This window comes from Perissodus microlepis, chromosome 7 (assembly GCF_051167445.1).
Source record: "Perissodus microlepis isolate ML-2025 ecotype Zambia chromosome 7, ASM5116744v1, whole genome shotgun sequence".
NCBI lineage: Eukaryota > Metazoa > Chordata > Actinopteri > Cichliformes > Cichlidae > Perissodus > Perissodus microlepis.
Window position 1 is genome coordinate 55,494,492 of NC_140467.1, and position 18,283 is coordinate 55,512,774.

Genomic DNA, 18,283 nt, shown 5'->3' on the forward strand with positions numbered 1-18,283 from the left:
ATGGAGTAGGGAAAGTGAGTTTATACCTCACTTTCCCACCAGGTTATAACATCCACCAGGTTACTACTGAGTGTTAGCAGATGTGTAAGAGTTAGGTTCACGTCCACACTTTTTATGGATTTTTTTTCTGTTTCTGACACCCAAATAGAAATCTTAGAAGAACTGTGATGCCACCATGCATGTAATGAGATTTTCATTTCATTCTTCTGAAGCTATTTTTTAAGCAAATCTGACCTAACCCTCATCATACTTCTCAGAAGTGACCTGTTACATGCAAATGGTTAAGTTTGCAAGGTTAGAATTTCGCTTTGCTCTAAAACAATCTGTGTCTTTGGGAATTTCGTTCCAAATTCAGTTCAGTTCAGTTCAGCTGTATTTATATAGCACCAATTCACAACAACAGTTGCCTCAAGGTTAATCTTAAAAGAGATGTCCTTCTCCCAAATTCAAACTGGAAGCTGGTTCCACAGAAGAGGGGTCTGAAAGCTGAAGGTGTCGTGAGCGGTGCAAGGATAGACCCAAAAGCAGACACAGAAGTCAAATTTTCAAAGTCCTTAACTGATTTTTTTGTCAGACAGGCAAAACCAGACACTAGGAGGGTTTACCAGGGGAAGGTTATTCTGTAACGGAAGAGAACAGAGATAGTCGCTGTACTGATCTTATGATAAGGTATGTGTATTCGTAGATAGAGGTTTGTGTTACTTGGGTTCCAGGTGTGTGAAGCAGTGGAGGTGAGGGAAAGCTCTGTGGGAGTCGGTGGGCAGGCAGTCAGCAGAGAGGCGTAATCTGGTGAGTCTTCCAGAGGTGCAGCAGACAGCAGCAGTTGACTGGAGGGCAGGCAGGTGAGTTCCATTCTTTTCCTTAGAAAGAGTCATGGGTGTGAAGTCCAAGAGTTAGGGCAGCAGCACATGAAAAGGGGCCGGCAACAGAGATGGTCCAGGTAGGTATGGAGATGGGGTGAAGAGTGAGCCAAAGGTGCTGATCACTGAATAGATGAGATTACAAAATTACACAAAAAAATCACTGGAGAAAATAAAGTTAGGAAGTTACGAAGCCAATTTACCGGGGTTGATCAGCAGACGATCTGGCGAAGAATGATGATCCGCTGCTGCACTTGATTAACAGATATAAGCTTGCCGGCTGACAGAAGGCTCTGCCCCCCGTTCTACTTTCAAATGACCTAAGAACCACAAGTAACCCAACAGTCTGTGAGCGGCGTGCTCTAAAATAACATGGGTCTGAATATTCAAGACTTTGTATGGGTGGGAGAAGGATTTTTAATTCAAGGGTTCAATGAAGAATAGTCATTAAAGTATGGACAAAATATGCTCTCTCTTTCTAGTCCCTTTGAGTACTTTTGCTTCAGCCTTTTGGATGAACTGAAGGTTTTTCAGGGGGTTTTCAGAATATCCTGATATAATGAATTCTAGCAGTCCAGTCTAGAAGAGATAAATGCATGAACTAGTATTTCAGCATCACTGTGGGACAGGATGTTTGTAATTTTAAGCTATTGCACAAATTGTAGAAAGTGGGGGGGGGGGGGGGGGGGGGGGGGGGGGGGGTTGTGCCAAGTGCAAAAACCTCAGCAGGAAATTAGAGGTCATTCGGTCCTGTAGTTAAACTACTTGGTGTGTGTTACCTGTATCCATGATATCCATGATATCATCTGCATAGCAATAAAATTGCCTGCTATGCCTTCTAATCATACTGCCTTGGTGAAACAAGACCATACAATAATACAAAGAAAACAGAGAAACCCCCAACAATCATATGACACACTCTGAGCAAGTGCTTTGGTGAGAGTGAGAAGGAAAAACTTCCTTTTAACAGGAGGGTGTCTTTCTCAAGCTTAGAGCACGTGGTATTCCCAGGCGGTCTCCGATCCAAGTGCTAATCAGGCCGACGATGCTTAGCTTCCCCATTTTCATGAACAAATGAGAGTTTATTAGATAGACATGATGCAATCTATTGTAGCGCAGTACCTTTAAGACCTACAAGATGCTCTAGTCATTGTAATAAAATATTATGGTTAGCAGTATTGAATGCTGCTCTAAGGTCCAGCAAGACAAGCTGACAGTCCACCGTCAGACACCATAAGAAGATCATTTTAAACGCTCACTGAAGGAGTTTCTGTACTGTGAACAGCTCTGAAACCTGACTGAAACTCTTCAAATAATAACAATTGATTGTTACAATTGTTACAAAATAAATGAGAAGTAATTAATGGAAAACTCTTGTGTGGTGTGTGTTTTATAATATATTAAGCATAATTTACCTACATTTAATTGAGGTTGTTAATGTTAATACACTTAGAGCAGGGGTAGGGAACTCTAGGCCTTGAGAGCCGGTGTCCTGCAGGTTTTAGATCTCACCCTGGATCAACACACCTGAATCAAATGTTTAGTTCATTACCAGGCCTCTGGGGAACTTTAAATCAGAACCATTTAAATCAGCTGTGTTGGATCAAGGATACATCTAAAACCTGCAGGACACCGGCTCTCGAGGCCTGGAGTTCCCTACCCCTGACTTAGAGGTAGGTAGTCATACCTCACCTCTAATGGGTGCCCTGGGGGACACCCATTAGAGGTGGGACATTATAAGGTGTATACCATATACCGCTGCTTTGTTTATGGGTGTCAGGCATATTTATGTGTTTTTGCGATGCACTCGCACAGTCCTCCTCACCGCTGTCTACTGTCTCACTCACTTACTGAGAGGACAGACGCACGCTCCACTTGACTGTCGCGTCTCTCACCCTCTCTGTTTTTCACATAATGATATTATCCTATATCCTCACATGTGATTGACCACAATATGGAGGGATTGGAGCATAGCTGAGCCACTGTGTCAGAGCTGAGCAGCGAAAGGAAATTAAGTGAGAAGCCAGCTCTCGCTCAATGGGAGTCGACTCTTCTGATTCACTACAAAGCACTCTCTAAGCACGGCTCTTAGAGCTGATGCTTTTGCGCATGACACATCATCGAACGTTACGTTGTGTGTCATGGATACTGTTGACTCCAGAGGCGGAGCCAGACATTTTATACACCCGGGGCTTAGCCCTAAAGGGTAGTATGCATGTACTACCCAGGGGGCTGAAAGATTTATTAGGCTGTGTTTTGAGTTTTGTTAAAAAAAGAATGACTTCATATAGGAAAAAAATATATATCACATATGCAGGACACCTTAAACAATTTTTTAAATTAAGCAGCAAGGCAGAACAAAATGAGGGCTGTATCAAGACACGTGGACTAAACCCCAATTCAACCAGACCCAGAACTGATCCGGAATTAAAACAGGACTACAACAGTTCAAAATCAGGACTACTTAGGATTTAACCAAGACAGAACCAGAATCAAAAGTAGATGATAATAGCACTAAAAATCATCATAGACCTGCACTACACTTACTTTTTAATTCTACCAAAGTACACTATTTAGATTCAGAAAAGTTTATATAATTATTTAGCCTTGTTGTGCAAACAAGCCTGCATAACTTAACAAATATAGAATTTGAAAAGTAACAAATGGTATCTAAAAAGGTACACTAGGTACTAGATACATGTTCTGATGAGTTTTGGCAAACAACCATTTGACTAACATGTCTGTCTCACCTGGCTCCTGTTCCATCTCTGTTGTGTCCTCATTCTCCATCTCCCTCTCTGTTCCTCTCTCTCCCTCTCTGTGCTGACAATCAATCCAAACACCAACATCATCATATATACAGTTGAAACCAGATATTAACAAACCCTTCAGATAAAAACACAAACACTTTTTTAATTGTAACATCAAATCAGACTAAATGTTTATTTTTTTTAGATTGATAAATATAAAAAACATATTTGTTAAATTTAAGAGTAAAGAGAGAAATTTTATGTATTTCTTAATTGCAAATGGCACCAAATTGTATTCAAAATTGAGCGTTTTGGTGTTTTGGTTGATATCTCTTGATTTGAAAGAAACAGGCTCTGTGTTTTGCCTTATATGCATCCACAGGTGTGCCACAAGTTTACTCAAATGGACCTATCAGAAGCTTCTTAAGCTCAGAATGGAATCGTCTGCAGTTTTCTTATTAATTAACAGTAAACTTAGTGTACATGTATTCCTAAATTTGATGAAAGTGATAAAAAAAATAGACAGCTCTGTCTCTCTTTATTCTGACATTTAACTAATTCAAAAGATATTTGAATATTTATTTATCTAAAACAAAAAAAACAAGTTTACTCTAAATTGATGTTTAACAGGAAATTTTTTTTTTTTTTTATGTTTTTTCCCTAAAGTGTATGTAAATATCTGGTTTCAACTGTACTGCTGTGTATTGAAATACCTGTTGTTTTGCATAGAAATATACTGAACAACATACAAAGCATAATATATAAAATAACATCTACCTGAGTTATTTCTTTGAAAGAAGCCCCTTATGTCCATTGTTGTGTTCATCACTACATAACTGAAACTGATTTAGAGTGCTTTATTTAGCCGTGGAGGGTAACAACTGAAAATATGAAATAAACACACATGTAAGCTAAGTCTCTCTCTAAAAAAACCCCCAAAAAACATTGTTGTTCGGCTTTTCATTTTGCCATTTGTTGATTCACTCGAAGAGCAAGTAACGTAATATGGGTTAATTGATCAGTTTGATATCAATCTTTTGTGATACATCGTCATATTTACATTATTTGTACAGTACAAATGATTTGCTTTGGTACCAGGTCAAACTTAAGCTCTCCTCTGTCTGCCTGGCTGCGCTTCTCCACCAGCAAGAAGCAGACTTAGAGGCAGCAGCTTCTCCCCCCTCGCTCACAGGCGTAAGTGCTGTGCTCAGTCGCCTAGTGCCTGAGCTCGAATCATACCAAAATTAGGGGGAATTTACGACTGTGCGCTATGTGCTTTGAATATTGTGTGTAGTTTTTGTTTTATACAGGTGTCAGTCAGGCATCTAACTATGAAAGAAATTACACTCCAAAAGACCCCGGGCTTCTGAAAAAATGACCCGGGCTTAAGCCCAGTAAGCCACCCCCCGCTCCGCCGATGGTTGACTCCAAATCTCCCGAACACTATGTCGATCTGAGAAAGCAAGACCGAGACAGCGAGACCAAGACAAGACCGAGGGATCCGAGACCAAGACAAGAACAAAAGAACAAGACCAAAGTCCGTCGACACCAAGACAAGACCAAGACCACGTAAAAGTGGTCTCGAGAAGACCAGTCTCGAGACATCCAACTCTAAAAGAGGCTAGAACACCATTCCCACAGAAACAGCTGCCAGGGAAGCAGAAGAACATCATATCAAGAAGGCCCTAAGTGAATATGGTTATCCAAGCCGGACATTTGTCAAACCTGCACCTAAAGAATGCCCCAGACAATCCAGGAGAGAAGAAGGACAACTGCTGCCTAAGCAAAAACCCTCAGTGATCCCTTATGTGTCAGGATTATTGGAACAGCTGAGATGCATTTTCTCCCAAAATGGTAAATGGACTGGTTCTTATATAGCACTTTTCTACTCTATCTGAGCATTCAAAGGGCTTCACACAACTTGTGCATTCACAAATCATTTTTTTAATGCTGTTTCTAAGTGCTTCCTATCTAGCATTCACACTCTGATGGATGCATCAGAGAGTAACATGGGGTTAGTATCTTGCCCAAGGATACTTGGCATGCAGACTGGAGCACACTGAGGCCGAACCACCAACCTTCCGGGTTAGTAGGTGACCTGCGGTACCACCTGAGCAACAGCCAGCCGACCGTGTCTCTGTGGCTTTCAAGCTCTAAAATACACTGCGCCAAAAATTGGTCCACTCCAAGGATCCATTCCCTGGCACAAACAGAGTAAGAGTCAATACTTATACAATGAGAGTCAATACGTATGCGTTGATTTACAGTATACCTCTTAAATGTCCCCCGTTACTGATGGAAATCTCCCTGGCACAAACTGAGTAATGGTAAATGGTCTGTATTTGTATAGCCCCATAGTCCTAAGGACCCCAAAGCACTTTACACTATACACAATCATCCACCCATTCACACACTGGTGATGGCAAGCTACAGTGTAGCCACAGCCGCCCTGGGGCGCACTGACAGCGGCGAGGCTGCCTCTGACACTGGCGCCACCGGGCCCTCTGACCACCACCAGTAGGCAACGGGTGAAGTGTCTTGCCCAAGGACACAACGACTGAGACTGTCGGAGCCGGGGCTCGATCCGGCAACCTCCCAATTACAAGACGAACACCCAACTCTTGAGCAACGATCGCCCACACTAATGTGGTGTATGCTGTTAAGTGCCAGGAGGATAGCCATGATTTATACATCAGGAAAACCAAGCAACCTCCGGCTAAGTGGATAGCACAAAAGAGCTAACTCGTCAGGCCAGGACTCCGCAGTCTATTCACACCTACAGGCCAGTAACCACTCTTTCAATGAACAGGAAGTCACATCCTGTACAAGGAGGGATGCTGACTTATGAAGTAACTTGGATGAGTGATGAAATGTTTCTTCCACTGAAATTGCTACGTCCAGAGGAACAAAATCAACTTTTTGGGAGTATCAGATGTCTTGTCTGGCTAGACATTGGATTAAAAAAAAGGTGTAATCATTTTTCCATTGGTTTCCTTTAGCAAAATAAGACAAAACAAAATACCTCAGTGTTTAAAAAGAATCCTTTGAAGTTTTTAAGGTTTTACCATTTATTTAGGGAAACTGTTAACATTTGTATTCTCATAACGAAAATGTACATTTATCCATCTGCATAAAACATCACATGTACAGTACATCAAAATAAATACATCATCTGGTTGGTTTGCTGAGCTTGTACCAGAAGACCAATAAGTTAACTACAGCTACACTATTTACGCTGCTAGTCCAGACCCAGCAATACTGAGGCCAGTCTGTTACAGTCCATCAATTGAACTACATGTGAGAGAAATATAACAACAGTACTGCAAATCCTGTGTCAGACTGGGTAACAAATAAAAGAAAGCACTGACCTTTACTTTTTTCTAAATATTGATTTCCAGTTTACGAAAAGACAGGACTTTTCATGACTCATGAATGTGAATATGAAATGGATATGTGAAATAAACCCACCTTTAGCATTCTATATGACATTTTAGAAGTTGTAATCCTTAAGATTTCAGTCCTGGGTAATTTAAGAACACTTGTGTTTACCATAGTAACAACAAACGGTGCTTTTACCAGACCATAGATGTATTAAGTAAGATCAGTGTTGCCATAAAATAATTTTTAATGCTAGTGAGCATGCTTAGCATGTTGTTTTCCTAAAGTGTATGTCTACAATACAAAGACACAAATATCAGCTAACTAGTGTTAAGTAATAGACTGATTATATAGTATAACCTTACTGAAAATATCCACACTTATCAGATGGGCTGTACCACACAGCTCCATTGGGCACTGGGCACCAACATCTGAGGTACATCTGAAACAGGTTGTCACTATAAATTCTGTTTGAAAATGTTCATATTATTGTTTCTTATTCTGCAGAAGTTCTGTATCCATTAAGCTGGTGTGCTAGCATGATGTGATAAAAATGGATGCTAAAGTAAAGTGAAATTTTACCGTACTGTTAGCATACTTTTGGAGACCACTGTATACGAAGTCCTGAATCATAAACATACAAAGATGAAAAGAAAAAAGCAGAGAGACTTTATGGAAATAACATAAAAAATGCTTCTTGGAGTTTCTGCAGAATTCAGTCAAAGGCTGAATTTAACAGGAACTTACTAGAAAGCTAGCTTACAACTACACAACAGGTAAAAAAAAAAAAAATGTTTTCTGAAATGCTGTTTTTATCCAGTTTCTGAAACGGCCCGTGTCTATACAAACAAACCTGCATATCACAATGACTATTCATGTACACTGATCATACGTGCGCTGAGGTAAAGTTTTACTGAAAATAGCACACAAGTGCTAATCAGTCAAAGTTGCTTAAACACAGATAGGAATTAATCGTAAAGTAAATGCAATGGTAATGTTAGCATTATCCATATCCTGAGGAAGCATGGCAATGGGAAAAGAGTACCAACAGAAGAAGAATAAAAGACATACTTGTGTGATTTCAAATATATAAGTAGTCTCTAGGTGGCAGCCATATGTGCTTCATTGTTTCACAGTCTCAAGTCTCAGTTTTTAAAACTGGAGTCTTCAAACTGAAACTAGCTCAACAGCGTTTCAGAGTATAAACATTAAGCTTAATCTGGTACAGAAAAGGAACTTATAAATACATTAGAGATGTTTTTCACATTAACTGTTCTTCTGCAGTGAGAGGAACACAAAACAAAACTGCTAACCTCTATAAACCAGCTCTTTATATTTACATAACAAGGTGGATCCTTTGCAGATTTTCTGGAAATTTCTCAACATTTAAGTGGATATTTGATTAATGATACAGCACTCTGCTGTGCATACTTGTGAGTCTTGATTTCTGTGAATATCTTCTTTGTGTAAAGACAATTTGAATCCTGCCTGGAACTGGTAATTAATGTATAGCGATTACAGAATTACAGAATTTGAGACTATTCAAAGACTACTGCAGAAAAAAATCATGATAAATAGTTTCAAAAATCTGTTAAATCTTAAGGATTATAACTTCACCTCTTAAGACTTTTACAGTCAAGAAAAATATACTAAAAAGTGCTTTGATACCCACATTTCTCTCATTTCCTATCCCTCCCTCCTTCATTTCCCACAATAGCCATTTTCACACATGAACTTCAGACAATTTCACAAGAACCTAACTGGAATATTTTCCATATTTTTCCTTATATGTAATACACAACAAGAAATACTTCAGAGGAATTTGTTTTTCTGGAAAATGATTCATGTGTTTTAGGTGAGAAAGTTGCTTGTATAGAGTGTGCATTAGGCAGTACATACAACACTCACTCGTGCATTTACTTGCACTAGTGGGTGCACTAGTCCTGCTATCACACAGACTAGGCAGCTGGCAAGTTAATGGCTGCCTAATGTTCAATCCAACTCTCGGACCTCAGTTAGGTATTATCTAGAAAAGTTAGGAACTGCAGTACATGTGTGAAAATGACCCATGTTTGATGTTCTCAGATGTTATTTGGGCCTTTTCCCCATTTCCTCTATCATTCAACCTCTCCCAGACTGGTAGACTGGTCAGTTGCTGACTATCAATTGTCTTTCTCCTTTTTGGTTCAAGTAACCTCTCATAATTCCCATAATGTCTACAAAAGCTGTCACATCAGAGAAGGAGAGAACAGGATCCATCAATGCAGAAGGGGCTGGACATCATTATTTGTATTTACATCGCCTCCTCCTGGGTGGAGAAGCGAGAGAGGAGAGTGTGAAGAGTTAGGTCAGGGCGGTCAGTCTTGTCACGCTTCACAAATATCTTTTGAGAAGATTCTCATATCGATACTTCATACTCTCGAGTGTCCTGCTGTAATTGAAATGAGAATTATTAAATCAAAGGAATGGACACATTGAATGTACTCCTGCAGCTTTTACCCCACACTTGAGGTATTTGTTGTTGCAATTTTGGCAGTATCTAAATAAAATTCAATTCAATTCGTTTGAACTTAACTGAATAGAACTTACTCCTCCTGTTTCATAGAGCGGGTTGTCAAACTCTGTCTCCACAGTGATCTGTCGGTAAGGGTGAGGGTAGATAAGTGGCAGCCTTAAGTTGGAGTTATATCTGCACCTAATATACATAATGAGGAAAAAACAGACACAAAAAAACACAAATTCAGAGTTTTAGTACCTGTTCCTTCACAATGGCTCAGCGCCAGTGTGCGACTGCCAAAGACTTTTCTTCTAGTTTTCTAAGAAACAAATATGTTGCATTACTTTTGAGGTCTAGATTATGTGAAAGACCCCTAACTTTTTGCTACAGTTATAGCGGTAAGTGAGTTAAAAGGTGACACCAATGGGGTTCTGACCAAGAGCCTGCATAGTATGAGCTGTGACCCAGACTGTGCTAATTAAACAAATGTTATCAAGACAATAACAGTCAGAAACAATTAAGGTCTCACCCTTGTATATAAATTTCATGGTCTAGGATCTTACCGAGTGACATAGACGTACACTCCTCCCAGCAGCACAGACAGCAACAGAATGAGGATGAAAATGGCCAGTGCTATGTTTCCTCCATCCAAAGGGGAACCTGCAGTCGCTTCTGCAACTGACAGACAAAACATGAATAAAACAAGGTTTATTTAACCGCAGATCATTATCCAGAGAATACATAAATCTTCTAAAGGTTTCATTAGAGGTGGTTTAGCAAACATAGGTGGATGCTCTGTGAAATCACAAAACATGGGAATGAAGTTGATGCAAATGCAGGGAGAGCACACAGACAGGTAAAGCTTTGTTGCCTGTGAGGTGGTTTGTTTGAGGGTTTTTTTTGTAATTCTATAAAACAGACTGTGTAGGGTTTTAGCCCACAGCACATACTGTACACAGACACTCACCTTCCAAAGCATGGTTGCCAAAGCAGTCTTGGTTGGCTGCAAGACATCATTCTGTCAGTCAGTGCATATGAAAATTGACATAACTTTTTATGTTGAATTTGTTTACATAACGTTCTCTTGAATTGTATGTTCGCTAATGCCCACTCTTCCTATTGTTAATATCTGTCAAGCTTTCTTTTCTTATGTATTCCAATTCAACCCTGTCTCACAGCAATTTGTGAAATAGGAGACCATGTAATATTTAATTGATCAGTTTTATTTAATCCATCAACATTAATTCCATGGGATTATTTTTGTTTCAGTTTAGCAAAAGATTGAGGTTTGGGTTAAACAGAGCTATTAAGCAAGTAAGAGATGCTTGTTTTTTTTTTTTCAGAAAAGGTGACTCATGGAGCCTCAGTAATTTCCAGAATTTAGCAATAAGCCCCAGTCAAACCATAATGCTGGTCCATTGTGAATATGGTATAACAAAATGATACTTGCACAATATTCAGTGACACAGCCAGCTATTTTTTGATAAATGTCTATAAATAAAAATTCACAGAGCATATTAAAGATTTCTTGTTTTTAGGCTTTGCAATTTTATGGAATGTTACCATTTATATTATGTGGCAGCTCAGGTGATGGTAAAAGCAGAGGGAAGGTGAAAGACCCAAAAGACGTTTTAAATATGCCTCCAGCTCTGAGCTTGGGAACCTTCAGGAGGATTCAGCCTGAAAATTCCCTGCAGTGAGACAGCACCCTGACCCTGACACTCATCTCCTTGAGTTTTTAGCACAACAGCAAAAACTATACAAGGATAACAGCATGGAAAAGACATGCAAAAACTTTGACATGGCCTTCATTTTCCTAGATTATTGGAGATTTACATAATGAATTAATAATAGTATATAGGCTATACACATAGATAGCTACTGGTAGACTAAGCAGTCGTCCGACACTGCAGTTGTAGGCTTACCAACCTGTGCACTGCCTGGATTGATTACAAGAAGGCCTATGACTCGATGCCCCACACCTGGATCCTGGAATGTCTAGAATTGTACAAGATCAACAGGACCCTAAGAGTCTTCATCAAGAATGGGGATGGGAATGTGGGGTACAACACTAGATGCCAACTTCAAGACCATAGCACAAGTCACCATCAAGTGCAGGCTCTACCAAGGACATAGTGGCCCCACTGCTGTTCTGCATAGGCCTGAACCCCCTCAGTGAGATCTTTAACAAGACTGGCTATGAATACCGACTACAGAATGGAGCAATTGTCAGCCACCTCCTCCACATGGATGACATCAAGCTGTATGCCAAGAGTGAAGAAGACATAAATTCACTGATCCACACCACCAGGAAAGAAAGCAATGACATCGAAATGTCGTTCGGACTGGAGAAGTGTAGTCGGATGATAACAAAGAGAGGGAAGGTAGTCAGAACTATGGCTGGGTATTGTCACTGATTTCTAGAATCGATTAGATTCCGATTCACAAGGTCCCGAATCGATTCGATCCACAATTCGATTCGATTCGATTCGATTTGATTCAATTCGATTTAAATCTGGGAAATTTTGCCTCAGACAGTCAGAAATATTATAATTCAGATCAGTACATTTACATATTTTTGTATCTATAAAAGGGAAGCTGACACTTGCAAGACTTTATCAAAGGTGTAAGCATCACAGCAGATGCCTTTGTGTCAAAGTAGCTGAAGATAAAACACAGAAAAACATGAAGGTGATTTTCCTGGCCTGGGATTTTAAAAAATATTCTGCAGTACATCAAAAACGAAAGAAAACCATTAATCAACATATGAACATTACCTCTGAAGTTACAGCGTTTTTTTTAGAGACACGGCTACACGTTTTGCATTTTGCATAATTTTTAAAAGTTTACATTTGTCCAGAAGCCTATTGAACGGCAGAAATTAGGTTTTCTTTTCGGAAGTAAGTAAAAGGAAAAAAAACAGTGGCCGACAGCGCTGTAAATAATGGTAGACTTGTGCGTAACAAGCAAGCGAATAATGAAGAAAACAGATTTTTAGATGGGAAACTGTTCTTGAAGTATACACAGAGAGAGAGAGAGAGAGAGAGAGAGAGAGCTCTGCATGAAGTGTGATTTTATCTCGGTGGAAGCAAAACAGCAAAAGTCAGAGGGAATTAATGACGATGTTTTTGTGAAGCGTAGTTTGGATCTCCTTTTGCTGCTGGTTCAGTCAATATTGTTTGGAGAGAGATAAAACTAACAGCAACTATCAGCGCAAAAAGGGCGTAAACACAAAGCGCGGACCCGCCGAAACATCAGAATCAGTGATCTGTCGGCTTTCAGCCCCGACCGTGTCCGTGCCGTCGGGTGAGAAAGGCGACATCTCACTGATTCTGATCCGTCGGCGGGTCCGCGCTTTGTGTTTACGTCTTTGTGCAGAGTCCGTGTACCTGCTCTCATTTACTGTTTTAGCTGTTTGGCGGTTCTTGAAATTTTGTGAGGTTTAACCTGAGATTCTGCCGTTTCGGGCAAAATAAATTAATATTAAAAAATCGATTCAGGACTTTAATGAATCGATATCACGTTATCCAAGCCAGAATCGATTTTAATCGATAAATCGATTATCAAAACCCACCCCTAGTCAGAACTGAGGGGATCGAACTACCAGAAGGCAACATTGTAGACATAGAGGACGGCTACAAGTACCTTGGGATCCCACAGGCAAATGGGAACCATGAAGAGGCTGCTAGGAAAGCTGCAACCACCAAGTACCTGCAGAGGATCAGGGAAGTCCTGAGGAGTCACCTGAACGGTAAGAACAAGATCTGGGCTATCAACACCTACGCCCTGCCCGTGATCAGGTTGGGATAATAAGCTGGCCAAAGGAGGAGATAGAAGCCACTGACATCAAGACCAGGAAGCTCCTGACCATGGATTGAGGGTTTCACCCCAAGTCCAGCACCCTGAACTTGTATGCTAAGCGGAAGGAAGGAGCCAGGGGACATCAGGAATACATCAGGAAGATAGCCCCAATCGACCACGTGCTGAGTGAATACCTCAGGCAGCAATAAACCTGAGGAAGTGGAGGAACCATCATGGCAGGACAGGCCCCTGTATGGTATGTACCACCAGCAGATAGAGGAGGTAGCTGACACCCAGAAATCCTACCAGTGGATGAACAAAGCCGGGCTGAAAGACAGCACAGAGGCACTACTCATGGCAGCACAGGAACAAGCTCTGAGTACAAGATCCATAAAGTCTGTGGTCTATCATACCAGACAACACCCCATGTGCAGGCTGTGTAAAGATGCCCTTGAGACAATCCAGAGCATAACAGTAGGCTGCAAGATGCTAGCAGGCAGGGCATACGTGGAATGCTATGCAGGGCAACACCATAACCAAGTGGCCAGCATAATATACAGAAACAAGTTCCGACGTTAAAATAGGAGACTTCCAGAAACAGACGGATAAAATGGTGATGGCTAACCAACCAGACATAGTGGTGGTAGACAAGCAGAGAAAGATGGCCGTAGTGATAGATGTAGCAATTCTGAATGACATGAGAAGCTGGAGAAGTACCAAGGGCTCAGAGAAGAGCTCAAGAAGATGTGGAGGGTGAAGGTAACAGTGGTCCCAGTTGTAATCAGAGCACTAGGTGTGGTGACTCCCAAGCTAGGCGAGTGGCTCCATAAGATCCCAGGAACAACATCAGAGATCTCGGTCCAGAAGAGCGCAGTCCTTGGAACAGCTAAGATACTGCGCAGGACATTCAAGCTCCCAGGCCTCCGGTAAAGGACCCGAACTTGAAGGATAGACCGCCCACAGGGGCGAGGGGGAATTATTTATTATATATATCCAGAGTGGATGTGTATATACATATATATATATATATATATTATTTTTATTTTATTTAAGCCTGTATGTATACTTCTGACTTCTGATAGTTCAAAGACATCATTAGAAACCCCATATTTCCATTACATTCATGTGCATGATGGGTGGATATAAACGTCTGATCGCAACTTTACAGGAGTTAGTGTTCTTGTGAATCAGAATAATCTAAAGCCTCTAAAAAATTTCTATAATAACATATATTAAAATAAATTGTCCTTCAAAAATCTCACCCCTGCAGAGTGGAAGTGGGCCGCTCCAAAAAGAAGGATTTCCAAGGATGCATTTAATTGCAACCTCTCCTATGAGCTCGTAACCTTGGTAACAGACAAAGGTTAGGGACTCGCCAGGCAGGTAAAGTCTCTTGGACAGGATCTGGTAGCCGTTGTCAGGGAGACCGGGGTTTTCACAGGAAACAGAATCCTCAGCTAGATAAAAAGAAGAAAGAAAAAGAAACTGCATGGAACTCATTGAGTTTCTCAGCACAAATCAGAGGTTTCTGCGTCATAGCTCGACTGACAGGTTTTGACAAACCCTGGCTGAGGTGACATGACTCACGGATAATCTCCGCCTCCACCTCCAGGTGGCTGAGGGTTGATTGCTATGGTGCATTAGCATCACATTTACATATCAAACACTTCACCCAAACATTAATAACCCTGAAAACACACACACACACACACACACACAGACACACGCAAATATCATGACTGCTGAGATAAAATGTGAGTGATGAAGCATCGTCTCTGGCATGCAGAGACGCTGTGATCTTTGTCAGCAGAGGAAAGAGAGAGCCAGGCCTTTTTTGCAAGAAATCACACAAACCCACTCATTTTGGACTGAAAAAGCAGGGAAAAGAGCCTCTTATCTTCAGTTAAGTGTCATATGCGACTCCCTATCCAGATGATAGGCTTCTGAAATTCTGATGCTAACATACTACTAGTAAACTACGGGACCCTTCAGCTCACCAGTTTGCTAAAATACATATCAGCAATTGCCGGTTGAGAACTGACTAACCTCCCATGTCTTCTTTTATGTCTGGAAACATTCTTTCAAATACCCACAGACACAGTGAGGCAGATGAGATGTCCACACAGGCGTTCCTGGCTCACGTCCATAGCATGTGATAGTGGCGCCGCCCTGTAGGATGAAGCCTGTGTTGCAGCTATACTGAATGGTTGTCCCCACTAGGAGTTTCGGGTCAGACAGGGTTCTGGTAGCATGCTCAACATGGCCAGGATCTGAACAGTACATGACTGAGAAAAAAGACAGCAGAGACTGTGATGAATGATAAGAGATATAATTTTATAAAAACAATAATACATTTTGATAAAAAATAAAATAAGCCCATATAGACACTATTATATGCCCAAGAGCAGAGCAGGTACAATCTACATGAATGTACTTGCTAGGGCTAATTTTTTTAATTCAAGGTAACTTGTTTGAGATCCAAAATGCACAAATATGGTTCCAAGCAGTAAAAGTTACATATTTAGAGTGGGGTTTTATCACTCTTAGGGTGTATATGTTCAAGCCTGATACAAAAACAAATTCATAAAGAATGGAAAATATTAATTTTACTCTTAAAATCTCAGGTTTTGCTGAAAGGATGGCAAAAATTCTGATAAGTTTATCTGTCTTGTATATCAGCACAGCGATGCAGAGGTCACCATAGTTGCAGCACAACAAGAAGTGTGTGAAGTTTGTTCTTACTGTGTGAACTACATAAAGCTTTGATGGTCAGTAAAATTAAAAAGGTCCTTTACAAATACCAGTTCATTTGTAAGATTAAGAATGAACTAAGGGTATCCAGTAAACGTTTCCCCCCCAAATTCCATACTGTGTCACTGAATTCCAAATTCCCCAAATTTTATACTGTTTAAAATGTCCTGTTAGAGCTGGAGCTCCTGGAATAGGCAAAAGCTGAAAAACAGAAGGGCCAATGTCATAGATGTTTGACACTACTGGGCCCTTTATTTGTATGGTCAGTTGATTCAAACACAGGACTTTCTTGCTGTGAGGCAGCAGTGCTAAGAAACGCATCACATTGTGCTAGTGCATCAGGTCCTGTGTCACAGTTGCAGAGCCTTCCACTCTAGATGTTGCGGAGAGGGTGAATCATGTTGATTAAACCTTGGGTTCTTTGCAGAAATTAGTACTATAACAACTTCTGGTCCCATCCCACCACAAGACAATTTGACTTATAAAATCAGTCTGGCAAATTATAGTACAAATTTATTTGTACTATAATACACACTATGTTGCCAAATGTATTCACTCAGCCCTCCAAATCATTGAACACAGGTCTTCCAGTCACTTCCATTGCCACAGGTGTAAAAAATGAGGCATTTAGACAAACAGACTGCTTCGACAAACATTTGTGACAGACTGGGTCCCTCTCATGAGCTCAGTGAATTCCAGTGTGGTACCATGACAGGATTCCAGCTGTGAAACGAGTGCGGTCGTGAAATTTAATGCTACTAAATATTCCACAGTCAACTGTACCCATTCACACAAGCACTTTTTCTAACTGTTAAGTGCTTACTGTATAACATTCAAACACATTCACACTCCGATGGATGCAACAGAGAGCAACAAGGTTAGTTAGTAGCTGACCTGCTCTACCACCTGAGCTGCAGCCACCCCAATGGTGTTGGTGGTATTATAGCAAAGTGGAAGCAGTTGGAATTACAACAAGTCAACCATGAAGTAGTAGGTCACATAAAATTACAGTGCGGTAAGTGGATGCTGAAGTGCATAGTGTGCAGAGGTAACCAATTTTCTGCAGATTCAACCTCTACAGACCTCCAAACTTCATGTGGTCTTCAGATAAGGTCAAGAACAGTGCTCAGAGAGCTTCACTGAATGGTCATGGTCAAGCAGCTGCATCCAAGCCTTACATCAAGTGGATTCAAGATTCAAGATTCTTTATTTGTCACATGCATAGTCATATGAGTACAACACACAGTGAAATGTGTCCTGAACTCCTCATTTGACTGTGCAAGACATTATAGACAATAAGTAAATTAAATAAATAAAAATATCTGGAAAATTTAAATTAAAAATCTTAAAATGTACATGCAACGGAATGTTAAAGTGTTTTGTGCCATATTAGCACAGCAATGTATTGATAGCACGTAGAGTAAACAAGTGACCGAAGTAATATAAACAGAGTAATTCAACAGAGTGACGAGCATGATCAGTGTAGCAGCCTGTGATGTAATAATGAATCAGATATGATATGAAATATGACCGTGAAAGTTCTGGAATGGGACAAGAACATGATGTATGGTCCTGTTTCATTCACTTAGGGATGCCATAAGGGTAGTGGGGGCATGTTCAGATTTAGGACTTGGACGACCTGAGGATAGAAGCTCCTCTTGAGTCTCTCTGTTGCCCCGATTGTGCGGAAACTTCTGCCTGATTGCAGAAGTTGAAACAGTTGGGGCGAGTCCTTTAATATCTGCTGCTCTGGACCAACATCTCCTGGTGTAAATGTCCTGTAGGGAGGGAGGGAGAATAGACCTGCAGCAGTGTTCTGCTGCACCAATCACTCTCTGAAGAGCTTTTCAGTCCTGAACACAGCTATTCCTATACCAGGATGTGATGTTCTGTGTGAGGATGCTCTCCACAGCGCCTGAATAGAAAGTCCTGAGGATCACTGGAGAGACCCCGAACTTCCTCAGTTGTTGGAAATGGTACGGGCGCTGCCTAGCCTTTTTGGACTGGACCTTAATGTGAGCAGACCATGTCGGGTCTGAGGAGATGTGGACACTGAGATACTTGAAGGACAACACCCTCTCCACTAGAGCGCCATTAATGATAAGGGGCTTGTAGACTCGGTGTTTACTCATTCCTAAGTCCACCACCAGCTCCTTGGTTTGCAAGACCAGAAGGTGGCTGTCCTGACACCACAATGCCAGGTTTGTCACCTTGTCCATGTAGGCCACCTCATCGTTGTTGGAGAT

The 18,283-nt window shown here is 40.9% G+C and overlaps 1 protein-coding gene across 4 annotated transcripts in view; it reads right to left on the reverse strand.

Moving 5' to 3' along the window:
• Positions 1-6,660: 6,660 nt before the first annotated feature.
• Positions 6,661-18,283, reverse strand: part of sez6l (seizure related 6 homolog (mouse)-like) — a 96,220-nt gene continuing 84,597 nt past the window's right edge. The window contains exons 12-17 of one of the 4 annotated variants that reach the window (XM_084936106.1): positions 15,380-15,571; positions 14,549-14,743; positions 10,453-10,488; positions 10,049-10,163; positions 9,578-9,683; positions 6,661-9,296 (exon numbers count right to left, since the gene is read on the reverse strand). In XM_084936106.1, coding sequence (XP_084792232.1) covers positions 9,282-9,296; positions 9,578-9,683; positions 10,049-10,163; positions 10,453-10,488; positions 14,549-14,743; positions 15,380-15,571 — 659 coding nt within the window. In that variant the 3' untranslated portion in view covers positions 6,661-9,281. Of the gene's footprint in view, positions 9,420-9,577; positions 9,684-10,048; positions 10,164-10,452; positions 10,489-14,548; positions 14,744-15,332; positions 15,572-18,283 lie in introns of those variants that run through there. The other 3 variants (XM_084936105.1, XM_084936107.1, XM_084936108.1) reach the window with 3 other exon arrangements.